At 29.3% G+C, this 13,835-nt stretch overlaps 3 protein-coding genes across 3 annotated transcripts; 2 read left to right on the top strand and 1 right to left on the bottom strand.

The window, feature by feature from the left end:
• Nucleotides 1-758: 758 nt before the first annotated feature.
• INS49_002636 (uncharacterized protein) lies at nt 759-1,682 on the top strand (the record flags this gene model as incomplete). The annotated part of the gene is made up of 1 exon (XM_043163443.1): nt 759-1,682. The coding sequence occupies one exon, from the start codon at nt 759-761 to the stop codon at nt 1,680-1,682; it is 924 nt and encodes a 307-aa protein (XP_043031949.1).
• A 252-nt stretch (nt 1,683-1,934) lies between these two features.
• On the bottom strand, nt 1,935-2,957 carry INS49_002635 (uncharacterized protein; the record flags this gene model as incomplete). The annotated part of the gene is made up of 3 exons (XM_043163442.1): nt 1,935-2,205; nt 2,292-2,801; nt 2,872-2,957. The coding sequence occupies 3 exons, from the start codon at nt 2,955-2,957 to the stop codon at nt 1,935-1,937; spliced, it is 867 nt and encodes a 288-aa protein (XP_043031948.1).
• Nucleotides 2,958-4,414: 1,457 nt separating this feature from the next.
• INS49_002634 (uncharacterized protein) lies at nt 4,415-4,750 on the top strand (the record flags this gene model as incomplete). Its single annotated transcript, XM_043163441.1, has 2 exons — nt 4,415-4,648; nt 4,745-4,750. 2 exons carry the CDS (start codon nt 4,415-4,417, stop codon nt 4,748-4,750), a joined length of 240 nt encoding a protein of 79 aa, XP_043031947.1.
• Between the last annotated feature and the right edge of the window lie 9,085 nt (nt 4,751-13,835).

The following is a 13,835-nucleotide window of genomic DNA, read 5'->3' as shown; positions in this document are numbered from 1 at the left end:
GCTGGAGCAGGAACCACAGCGATCGTCCGTCTGTGTCGGATTGGAGGCGTAAAGCCGTCTCACATGGCACAAAATCTTGGTGGACTTGCGAGGGGTCCGTTGTGTGCTCGGCACGACGTAGGAGGTTGCCCGAAGAAAACATCAGCCGACTCCTCGGCTTTCCCCCGGTTATGATCCCACCAAAAAGCTCTGTGTTCTTAGGTGGAGTCGCGTAGCCGCGCTACTGTACGTAGAGCACGCCCGGCATATGCCGATTTGACTCTCGTCCCCACGTCAGAACCCTCAAATACATCACTCCTCAATCGTATCTACGAGAATATGCCGATCGGCTTGATGGTCCCATTTAGACCGTCTAGATAGTATCAGGTCACATAACTCAAATTGATCATCTCGTAAATGTTGTTGAGTAGCCATTATTTACGAACAAAGCAGCGGACTGCCTGAGACCGGCTTCATCGATAACCCCAAAGCACGTCTAAGAATCCAAAAATGCTAGGAGGGTGCAGAGTAGAGAGCTTATAAGAATTCTTACAGCACGACTGTACAGAAATGGCATCTGCAGGTCGCTATTTTGCCAAGCAGAGCGATGCTGTGGCATTCGCTCTCTTTTGATAAAATCGGGCTTGCCAGATGACCACGCAGGTCTCATGGCTGGCTGTCTGGTGCAGGCCGATACTCGAGGAGTTGCAAGTCGCCTTTTCGTCTGCTCGGATAAGTAACTCCACCGTTGCTGATTGTCGTGACAGGACACCCACGGCATGGCGCGACTTCAACAGTACATCGAGCGCGTAAATAGTGGTCTTGTCAATGCAAAGGCAGAGCCCAAGTTCACAGAGAAGACACCAGTGGCAGCCCACTTGGACGGAGACAATGGATTCGGATTCATAGTCGCAACCAAGGCCATGGAGAGTGTCATTGAGCGCGCGGAGATTTTTGGCATCGGCATCGTGACTGCGAACCACTCGAACCACTTCGGCATGGCCGCGACTTATGTCCTCCAAGCCCTGGATGCCGGCATGATATCCCTCGTCTTCACAAAATCGGCCAAACAGATGCCTCCATTCGGTGGAAAGGACACGCTCCTCGGTATTTCCCCGTTTGCTGCTGGGGCGCCCAGCAAGGACGAGATCCCATACATCTTGGACATGGCCCCGTCGGTTGTTGCCAAGGGAAAGATCAGGAAGGCGGCGAGGCGAGGCGAGAAGATCCCGCTCGGCTGGGCATACGACGAGAATGGAAAGCCAACTGAGGACGCCGAGGCTGCACTCAATGGCTCCATGGCCCCCATCGGCGGACCTAAAGGCTCTGGTATTGCGATTCTCATGGACATCATGTCAGGCGTGCTTTCTGGAGCTGAGTTCGGCGGTCAGGTCGGAGACCAGTACAAGGAGGCAAGGCCACAGAATGTGGGCCACTGCTTCATTGCCATCAAGCCTGATGTCTTTATCGGCGCGGAGGAGTTCAAGTCGCGCATGGACACATTAGTTCAGCGGGTACACGCCGTCACACCATCCGAGGGTTTCAAGGAAGTGCTGTTTCCGGGCGAGCCTGAGCATCGCCTTTCCCTTGAGCGGGAAAAACAAGGCATTCCGTATGCCGATGCTGAGAAGAAAATGTTTGACGAGTTGGCAGAGACGTACGGAGTGCCGGCGATGGCTCTATCTGCTACACCGCTTAATTAAGCTATTTGATGTTGCGGCAGGACATAACTTTTTGACAAAATGAACTCATTGATTCGTGGCCACTATTGGGGCTACATTCATGTACTGTAGTGTGTTCATACTTACACGTGGGATTCGTCCGCTTTTGCAGAAGCGTAGTACACACCCTTGGACGTTGTCATGAAATTGGCGAACAAGCTCATGTGCATGATGTTCACAGTCAGCGTCAATGATACGTTAGTACTAGATTTGTGATTGGTTTGGGTCACATGCTCAAGCTTTTCCCGCTGAATCAAACACGTCTTGCATGACGCGTTTGATGGACTCCGTGTAAATCTCGACCGCGCGAACCTTGAGAACCGTCAACTCCAGCTTTCCGGCGTTTTCAGCAACGAACTTGGTGTAGTCGCTCCGGACCGTGCGGTTCACGTTGACCTTCAGGACTCCATACTGTCTCGTCTTGCGGAACAGCTCATCGGAGACTCCATGCGTTCCATGAAGAACAAGAGGGACATCCGGTATGAGCCCGTGTATCTCATCCAACCTATTGATTGTCAGTGCCTAGTCAGAGACCCACGCATCTTGGACGCGAGTCCTCGCACCGCATTCCCACCGCCGGGTAATACTCACAAATCACATCGCCAAATACCTTCTGGGCCTTTTGGGCCGTAGCCGCCGTGGATGTTTCCAAAGGATGGCGCCAGAAACTGCACGCCCGTCTCATCGATAAATCTCTTGGCGTCCCCCGGCTGGGTAAGAACCGCATCCAGATCCACGCTCGGCAGCCCGTCCTCGCCTCCCTCGATGCGTCCCATTTCGGCCTCGATGGCAATGCCTTTCGCATTCGCAATCTTTGTGATCTCCTTCACCTGGCGTATGTTCTCCCCGGCGTCGTGGACGGACGCGTCGACCATGATGGAGTCGAAGGGCAGCTCCAGGGCTTGCCGGATATCCGCCTCCTCGATACAGTGGTCCAGGTGGACCGCGATGGGCACGCTAGCCGCGTGGGCGGCGTCGACCACGTATCTGACAAAGTGAGGCCCCTGGAACTTGACCGTCCAAGGGAAGAGCTGGATGATCGCCGGGCACTTGACGGCCTCGGCTGCACGGATTACCGATATGACACCATCGTCGTTGTAACTGGAAAAACTATCAGCCAGGCTTTTTTATTATTATCGCTTTGCGAACGTAGTTTTCGAGTCATCCGTACCAGTTGTATGCGCCAACAGCATAATTGCCCTTCGCCGCAGCGTCGAGGATCTGCCATGTTCGGTTATTTTGAGGGAACGACGCCATCACTAATTATTTGAGCCTGCTAAAGCGGGAAGTATGGAAATTGCTTACCAAATGAAGATGTCTTGTGTCTGATTCACCGCTCTTGTTTCTCGGTTCAGGCGTTATATACGGCGCTGTGAAAAGCCACATCGAGGATTCGGGTTTGCCCGGGCGGGAGGAGCCCAGGATCCCGGGAAGAAGCCGGACAGGCGCGGAAGCACAAACACAATTGATGACATTCTGAGTGCCAAAAAATTAAGCAAATAAAGGGAGGATCCACATCCAGCAGCACGAGAGGACATCTCGTAAAGAAGGATCAAGCAGACAGTAGAATATTGAGATCTGTTACTGCTGCTGGTCAATATGCCTGACTTTTGACCAAGAGTCTGGCGCTGAATGGCAAGGGGTTTCGAGTGGAATTCAAGTGACTGCTATCTGGTTCCTGCCATGAAAGCCAGGCAGGTATACGAAGCCTTGGGAAACCAAATGGGTATGTAGGCTTCCCACTGATGCTGAGACAGCTATTCTCCGCAAATCAGGCTGGTCTAGGATCTGCAATCATCAAACGCACAGTTTCCAAAGTGAAAGTTCCTGATCATCGTATGGTTACCTTTGCGTAGCGCATGAGTAAATGGACACTGTCATCGACCTAGATTGAAGTATCTCCCACGCCTACGTGTTGTCGTTAGGCCCGGGAGGGATAGTTCTCTTTGTGTTGTGATGAACAAGAGTAAGGCTAGCACACCCAAACTTGCAAAATGCTCTTGTTAACATCACTGATGCTAAACAAGCGACTCGTGAGTAGTTCTCTTGAAACTAGTGCTGATACTTCGAAAGTGTTTATCAGAGTGCTGAAATGTGCTTCTTCTTTTCAACCTTCCGCTTTCAATAGAGGAATTTTTCGAATATTGGGTGTGAGACAGACGGTGACACCTTTTGCACTACTGGATTGCGCCTGATAAGTAAGGAAAGAGCGCCTAAATTTACAGGAATATTTGACAAGTGAAACGAATCAACACACACCAAGGAATGGCATGAATCTTGAGTTTCCCCGGATCTTGAAACCAACCTCTGTTTCTCCCTTACATGAAGTCGGGAAAATGGACATAATCTACACCCCGAGATCTGGCGGAATTTCGCCCTCATATAGTCAACAAGCTTTGAAATGCGTGTCTGCCGTGCGGCTGCCCGGCAAGCCAGTCCGCCCCGTCCCGCCCGCGAAATAGATCAATAATGCGGGGAAATCTGGGGAAAGAGACGGGTCTGGTTTCAATTCCCTGGAATACTCCATTGGCGTGCCAGTGTAACTCATGCTTGGAACGACGCGAGGAAGGCAACCACAAGGTGCTCACAAGACAGTAGCTGCTTCAAAGCCGCGTGTGCGTGTATAGATACATAATGGCAGCAGAACCGCCTGTTTGTGTACGTTCAGCCATGGAGGCTACTGAACGATACAATCTGCTCTCATAGTACTCAAGATGGCCTCGATAGCAAACAAACCAAAGACTACCAACGGCACCGATGGGACTAAAGCCCATGATCCTGATTATGGCCTCAGCTCCGCTTGGTCACATTATTACTCCCCTCCGAACACATCGGCGCAAGGCAGGTGGGAGGGCGAGCTGGAGAACTTGGTCGTCTACGGCGAGGTGCCCAAGGAGATCGAGGGCACCTTCTGCCGGCTAATCGTGGACCCTCACTACCTGCCACATGTTGCACGCACATCCTTAACCCTGGTTTACAACTACTTTCTGAAATGCTTAAATAGCCAAATTTCTTTTATTTCCTCCTTCTAAACTACTCTTAAGAAATAAACGCTTTTATAATCATGCTTTTAAACTACTTATAATACTTATAACCTTTCCATAATTATAAGCCCGATTTACATAAAATAATCTTTCCTTTTTATAAGCTATAAATAAGTTATGCAAAGTATATCTTAATTATATTTATTTTATATTATTCATTTCCTTTTATTTTTAAGTATATATTTATATAATAATTATAAACGCTTCTTTAAACCTTATTAATTAAGTAATTTATTTAAATATTTATTTCTTTTTTACTTAATTTATTATATTATAATTTCATTACTAAATTAAAAGGTATTAGGAATTTATAAACCTTAATGCATTAAACATAACCCTTATTAAGTAATTAAATATAATCTTAAAACTAAATTCCTAGTTTATATAATATAAAAAAAAAGAAAAAAAAATATTTAAAAGGCTTTATATAATAAATATTAAAAGCATTTAAGCAATAATAAATTCTTAAAAGATAAAATAATACTTACTTTATTTTCTCCCTTATCCTTTAATAAATTAAAAAAGGAATATAATTAATATCTTTAATAATAAATTACCTTAACTTTTAATAAAGTAATTAAATTTAGCAAAAAATAAAAAATTTAAGAATAAATATAAAAAATAATATTTAGCTTAATTCTTTCCTTATATTTAATTAAAATAATAAATATAAAATAATTCTTTATTTAATAAATAATTTAAAACATTAAGAATAACCTTATATCCTTTAAATTAAGCATAATAAACACCCTTTAAACCTAATATTAATAATACTTAAAAAAAGCAAAGAAACTAAGTATTAAACCGCGATAATAATATTAAAACTTTATAAACCTATATTTATAAGCTTATATTTATAAATTATTTAAGATTAAGGGATTTGTTAATTTAAATAACTTCCTGCAAGCAATTATAATATACATTATCCTTAATTAAGCAATTTTTAAATGCTAAAAACTTATTAAATAAAATATACTAAAAAAACTTATTTATCCCTTAAAAACCCTATTTAAAGAATTAATAACATTTTTATATTATAATAAGCTTATATTAGCCTTTAAGAATATTGCAATATTTATTATATTAAAATTAAAAATATCTTTTAAAATAAAAAGTAATTAATTAAGTAATTAAGAAATAAAAATACATTATCTTAATTATATTAATAAAATAAAATATATAAGTATCTTTATTAAAAAACTAATTAATAAAAGAAATATATTTAGCTTTTTACTAATTATTATTACCTTTATTTTATGCTTTTAAGGAAATAAATCTTAAAGCTAAAAATACCTTTAAAGAAACTTAAATGCAATAAAATTAAAATATAATTATAAGAAAATCGCTATAAAAACTTAATTTAAAAGCTTATTTAAAAAAACTTTTTACTTAAAGATTAAATGCAAAGCTTATTAAAAATATTAAAAACCCCCTTAAGTGCATTTTTAAAAGCTATTAAGGAATAATATCTTAATTTCCTCCTTTTACTTTATTTTTCCTTATAAAGCAAATTTATGCTTTCTTAAACCTTAATTTTAAAAAACTAATTAATTAATAATATCTTTATTATATCTTTATTAACTCTTTATTAATTTATTTACGCTTTAATTAATTTATTATAACTATTAATTATAATTAATTCCCTAAAAATATATATAACCTTAAATTCCACGCTATATTTTTTATTTTTAAGCATAATTTTAAATAATTATAACGCTATTTACTTTATTAATTTCATTAATTATTTAATTCCAAGCACCTTTAAAAAAGCCATTAAAATAAATATTATTAAAGCAAAAACCTTATCCCTAAAGGTTTTAAGCTATAAAATAAGGCGCTTTAAAAATATATTATATAAAGCAAATAAAAAAAAAACTAAGAATTTAATCTTAAAAAACATAATAATTATAAATAAATTTTATATTAACATAATATTAAAAGCGCTCTTATAAAAGTTAAGCGTTTAATATTATAAAATTAATTTAATGCTATGCTTTAAATTACTTAAATAAAGCATTATTCTTTTTAAACTTATTTAATAATATAATTTAATTTTTCTTAAATATATATTATTATAATTTCCTTATTTCTATCTTTTATTATAAATATTTATAAGCATTATAGGTATATATAAGCCTGCGATTTTGTTAATAAACTTAATAAAACCTTTTAAGCCCTTTTAACACTTAAATAAGGATTAAAAAGATTTAATAACCCTTTAATATCTCTAGTTTAAATACTTAGGGGCTAATGTTTTTAAATTGCTAATTTAATATATTTAAGGTATTGTTATGGGTTGGCCTTAAGCATTTGCTAAAAGGTATTTAAAAGGAGTTATAAATTGCAATATTTAAGAAGTAAATTAGGCTTTAAAAGGGCTTAACTTTAAATTTATTTTTTAAATATATACCTTATTATATAAAAGGGTTGGGTATAATATAGGCTTGGCATAGGTATATATTACGGCTTAAGCAATAGCCTAAGCCCATTATATAGCCCCCTTCCCACTCTTATATTGCGTATAGTAAGAATTAAACCTAAGGCTCTTACAATCTTATATTAATTATATATCTACCCTATTACATACTTATTTTAAGGCTATATTTATTTACCTTAAAAGTAATAATTATTTATTTCATTCCTGCATTAGCTATATTTATATATTATGCTTAATATAATATAATGCAAAGTATATATTATATATATTATAAGCTATTATAATATAATAATATTATTATTATATATATAATCCTTTATTAATATATTATAATTATGCATAAGTTATATATATTGCTAGCCTTAAGCTATAGCATGCTTTTATTAATATATTAACATTACTTATCGCGGCTATTACCCCTATATTATATTTATTATTACTACTTAAGATAACTTTTCTATAATTATACTCCTTTTTATAATTCTTTTTTTTTAATATTATATTATTATTATAATGTATTTATTATATATATTATTTTATTACCTTTATGCAACCTTTTTATTATTTTTATAATTATTTCTTTATTTATATTAATTGCCTCTTAGCTTTATTTTACCCTTAGCTAAGAAGCCTTTTTTAATATAGTTAATACTTATATAATTTCTTAGCCTTTTTATAATTTAATTCTTTAGCTATTCTTTTTTATATTTATTATGTTTTCTTTATAACTGCTCTTTTTTATTAAGAAGCTATTGCCTTAATATATTAATACCCTTTTAATCCCTTAATGATTCCTTAATATACCCTTTTTTATTTATATCCTATTTACTAAGCACCTTTTCCTTAATCTATTAATACCCTCTTAATTCCTTAATATCCTTCTTAATACCCATTCCTCTCTTATTATATAAAAAGAAGAATAAAAAATGGCTTTTATTATGGGTTTTAGTGGTTAGCATAACGGCTTTAATATAGCCATTATTAATAATAATAATAATAGTAAGCTGCCTTATTACCTTAGTAATATAATCCTTAAGGTTATTTTATCTTTTCCTTAATATAAATTTATTATAATTATTAATTAAATGTAAAGATATTATGCTATAGGATTATATTAAGTACTTAGCAATTTTAATAATAAGGATTAGCAGCCTATTAAGCAGCTATCCTTCCCTTATAAATTATACATTATAACTTTTTATAAGATTAGCAAGCTATCTATTTATATCCTTAAAGGTTGCAATGCATTTTATATTAATTATTGCCATTATAAGTATAAATATATTTAATATATATATGTATTTATTAGTTTGCCGTTATTATAAAATGCATAGCATTATTTAAAGGGAGTAATTATTATTAATAATAGCTATATTTTTATCCTTAAGTAAGTTAAGTTTATTATTTTTATTTATAGTAATATAATTATATTTACCCTAGCCTTTAACTGCATTATTATTAATTTCCGCAAAGCTATAAGCATTATATTAGCAAAGCTACCCCTTATTGCCCTTGCTATTTACTTAAGTAGCTATGCTTATTTTTATAATATAGCCTTAATTAATGCCCTTGCTAACCCTATTAAGGATATACTCTTAACCTTATTATAACTTGCTAATATATTCTTATTTTTTATTAATATTAATATAATTATACATTATATTAATAATATTAATGCTAATAATTATTAGCTAACTTACTTTGCTTAAAAAATAATAAATATCTTTATAACCCTTGATAATAATTAAAGAGCTAAGGTTAGTTATTGCGTTAATAATATATATGCTCTTAATATAAGTATTTTTCTTATCCTTTTTTTATATTTATATTAACTTAGCCTTAAGCATGCTTTAATATATTTAAGGATTGTTATTATAAAAAGTTTAATATAATAATTAATGCTTTAAATGCCCTTATTAATTAAATCTTTAGCGCTAAGTAATATAATTATAATTTAAGTTGCTATTATATTTGCAATAAGTTTAAGGAGGAGGAGTAAAAAGATAAGAAGAAAAACTTTAAAAACTTACCCTTTTTTAGCTGCAATACCCCTTATTATAAGCATTAATTAATTTAGCTTATTATTATAATTATAATAAGTTTAAATAATTAAGAGCTTTATTTTTAAATGGAAAGTTTATAGGTTTAACTTTCATTATTATTAAGTTATTATAGCCTTATTATTAACCCTTGTAGTTTTTTAGTTTTATAGTTAAATATTTTTAATATACCTGCTTAAATAAATAATGGTAAAGGAATTTTAAAAGGGTAATATGCTTAGTATAATTCCGCCTTATAAGAAATTAATTATATAGTTTGGTTTTCTTTTAGCTTAATATATTATTTAGTTTTTATAAAAAGAAGATTTAATTTATTTATTAAGCAAGTATATAATAAGTTTTAGTTAATTAAGAGCATTTATATATAAATAAAGTTATAAGTTTAAATCCTATTATTATTATATTTTGCTTAAGCGTAATAAATACTTAAGGCTTGCCTTGCAGCCTTATTTAAATAGCTTATAATAATATAATAAAATTTTATTTATTTTTATTTTATCCTTACTTATAACTTTTATTACCTTATATTATGCCTTTAAATAAGCTTATTAAGCTTAATATAGGCTTGCTTTATAACTACCCTAAATAAGTAATCCCTTATAAATAATAGCATTCCCTTATTATACCTTAAATAAATTAAGGGCTATTAATTTTTATAAGTTTTTAAAAGGTTTTTATATTAATATATTCCAGCTTTTTTATTTAATATAAACTTATTTTTTAAGGAAATTATTTTATAAGTACCTTGGTGTATTTTTAATTACTAGGATTTTCTTTATAAAGTACTTTTTATTTTAGCTTTTATTTACTTTATTTAAAATTAATATAGCATTTAGCTAAGTATTTATAAATATTTAAGTAAGTAATAAATCCTTTATAATATACTTAACTTAATTAATATTAAAGGTAAAATAAATTTAATTTAATATATTTAAAATAATTATTTAAGGTATAAGAATATTTATTATAATATATTTTTAATATAATTAATTAAGCTTTTTTATTAATTAAATAGTTTAAAAGTACCTTAAGAATAGCTATACTTAATTATTAATATAAAACCTTTTTATTATTTAGTAATATTTATTAGCTATTTATTTTTATTATTGCTAAGTAAAAATAATAACGGCTTAAGTAATATTTATTTTAATTTAAAGATAATTTAAGAATGTAGTTGCTTAGCTCTTAAAATTAGCTGTAAATGTTATTATATTTAAAGGGCTTAAAACTGCTTATATATTAAACTTATTTATTAATTAATTTAAGCTTTAGTTAATTATTATTAAATCCTTATTATTTAATGTTATTTAATAAGCTAAAAAGTAATTAGCTTAGTTATTTTATAGGAAGGTAATAATATTATATAAGTACTTTTACACTTCTTAATTTATTTGCTTTATATTGCTATTTATTTTAAGGTAGTATGCTATGAATAAAAGGCGTTTTATGCCTACTTAAGTGCATAGAAAAGCTTAAAACGCTTTTATTTAGTTAAAGCCTTAGTTGCTAATAATGAATATAAAGAATTTATAATAGCGTTATTATAAAGTAATAAAGCGTTATATATAGTTCTTTATAATTATAAAGTATATTACTTTTAAGAAAATTTATTTTAAAAGGCAATTTATAATAATTATTAAGTAATATAAGCTATTCTTATAAGTTAATAAATTTATTATAAAGTTAATAAATATTTAAAATTAATAATAATTTAAAGGAGGAATAGGGTGAAGTAAGCCTTATTATAGCTATTAATTAGGCTAAATTTAATGATATATATTATAATTTTAAATAAAATGTTAAACTGCTTATAATATATTATCTTAATAAAAGTTATATAAAAGGACTTAAAAGATTCCTTTTTATTTTAAATATCTTATTATAAGAGAGTTATAAGCCCGTTATAGTATTAATATAATAAGTAATTCTTAACTTAAGAGCTATAGCTAGCCTTAAAATTAAAGTATATTGTATATATTAAGGGTATAATTGGTAATTTAGGTTGTTATCTTAGCCTTTTTAAGGAATTATTATTAGTTAAATGTAATTACCTTATAATAAATTTTATATTATAAGTTTTATTAAACTTTCTTATTTTAAAGCATAGTTAATGTTAATTTATTAAATAGTTATAGCTTTATAAGCATAATAGCATAAGTATTAAAGATTATTATTAAGATTAATTAAAATATCTTAATTATATGGTTCTTTTTTAAGGTTATTTTATTTTATTTCCGTTATAATAATGCATTAAAATATTATACTTATATTTTTAGGTAGTATTAAAGATTATAATAAAAAAGGAATAAAGTTTTAGCTTATTAAGTTTATTTTTTTAAAAAAAGTTAAGAATTAATAAAGTACTTAAAGCCCTTATAATTTATAAGTATTATAAATAGGCAAAATATATTTTAAAGCATAAGTAATTATACCTTTAAGGCCTTAATTATTGCTAATAACTCCTTATTATAAATAATATAATTTTATTATATTAAAAAGAGCTTTATAAAGTAATAAGTAATTAAGTAAAGAGCTTCCTTTTTTTAAATTAATAAATATGCGCTAAAAGCTATTTTTAAGCAATCTGCCTTTATTATTATGCTTAAGTTTAAGTTTTATTTAGTTAAAATTAATACCTTTATAAATGCTGCCTTAAAATAATAAAAAGCCTTATCTTTCTTACTTTTTTATTAAAAAGAAGTTCCCTTAATAATAAGATAAAGGAAAGGGTTAATAATTTTAAAAAAGTTTTTAATAAAGTTATAATAAAAGTTTATAAACTTTATAAAGCTTTAAATGCTATAAATTATTTATAGCGCTTTTTATTTTTAAATTATCTTAATCTTTTTTAAGTTTGCTTAAATACTTATTTTAGCTATAGTAATAAAGCTTAAATACTTTACCTTTTTTATTATAAACTTATATTTATTTTAATTTAAGTTTAATTTAGCATTTTATAAGCAATATAAAACTTTTTATACCTTCTTTATATAATCCTTCCTTAAGCTTAAAGAAAATATTAATATATTATTTAAGTATATTATTATATAATCTTTTAAGATATTAATTAAAATTAAGTTAATATATTATTAAAATATAGTAAGTGCATTAAATAAATTAAAGGGGTAAATTAGCTATTTAAATAACCTAAACTAAGTTTAAAATACTATTAAATACTTTTATTTTTTTATTATTTATATTTAATAAAAGGCTATATAAATATTTAGCTTTATAAATCATTAAGCATTAAAGAAAAAGTATAGTATTTTCTTAATAAAAGGGAGGGGATAATAGTTTTGCTAAGTTATTTTATTAAGGGCATAATAATTTATATAAAATCATTACCCCTTATTTACCTTATATATTAAAAAGATTAAGGCTGCCATAAGTAAGGAGCTAACTTTTACTTAGCCCTTATTATAAAGTTTTATAACTTATTTTTATAACTTAAATAGCTAATCCTAAAGCATATTATATAATAAGCTTTATAATAATATTAATATAAACTTATTTTTTATTAATAATAAATAAATATAATAATTAAATTAATCTTAATATAATAAAAGGGTAAAAGCTTATTCCTTATTAAAGAGGCTAGCAAAATCTTATATTTTTTTTAATAAAGGCTTAGCCTTATATTATTTTATATTATTATTATTTCTTTTTTAAAAAGCTATAGCTTAAAGAATTTATATAACCTTACTTAAGCTTATTTTTATTAAGGTAATATTTACTATTTTATTATGAAATAAGCGATTTATTTATGCCCTTATAGTTACTTTAAAGATTAATTAGGCTAAATTGCTTATATTTTATTAACTTTCCTTTTTTATAACTATTTCTTAAGCCGCGTTAATTATTATATAGTTATAAATTAGGTTTAGCAGAACGTTATAATAATATAATTAAAATAGGTTTAATAAAAGGGGATAAGCTATATTTAAAACTATATAAGCTAAGATAAGAGCTTATTATACATTAATATTTAAAGAAAGCTATATTATATATATAATATATTAAATTTATAATAAATTAATAATTATTTTTAAGTTTTTTAAAATAAGTAAAGCTATTAACTTTAATTTTATCTTTTATACTTATTATTTACTTAAATAATAATAATATACTTATAATTTATAATAATAAGAATTAAGAAAAAAGGCTTATTTAATTTATTTTATATTTATTAATATTATTTTTATATAAATTAAACTTATAAAGAAAGCTTATGCTTTTAAGTAAAACTTTACTTAAAAGCTAATTTTTTTCTTTAAAGTTAATAAAATCTTCTTTATAAGATATAGCTAGCTTTATAATTTAAACTTAAATTAATATAATTATAAAAAGGAGTTTATAATTTATTATAAAGTATTCTTATTAGCTATAATATAAATATGCTTTATGCTCTTGCTAAGCCTTTTTTTTAAACTTAAAGATTTAAGGTGCCTTAGCTTAACTATTAATTAATTAAAAGGAAAAGGTACCTTAATGCCCTTATAACCCTTTATTCCTAATGCCTTAACCCCTTATTATACTTATTATAATTATATTTATTATTATTATATTTTAATTTATTATTTATTATTTTTAAGCT

This window comes from Diaporthe citri, assembly GCF_014595645.1.
Source record: "Diaporthe citri strain NFHF-8-4 chromosome Unknown scaffold_1, whole genome shotgun sequence".
Taxonomy (NCBI): domain Eukaryota; kingdom Fungi; phylum Ascomycota; class Sordariomycetes; order Diaporthales; family Diaporthaceae; genus Diaporthe; species Diaporthe citri.
Note: the sequence above shows the minus strand (reverse complement) of the source record. Positions and strands in the feature narration are given on the sequence as shown.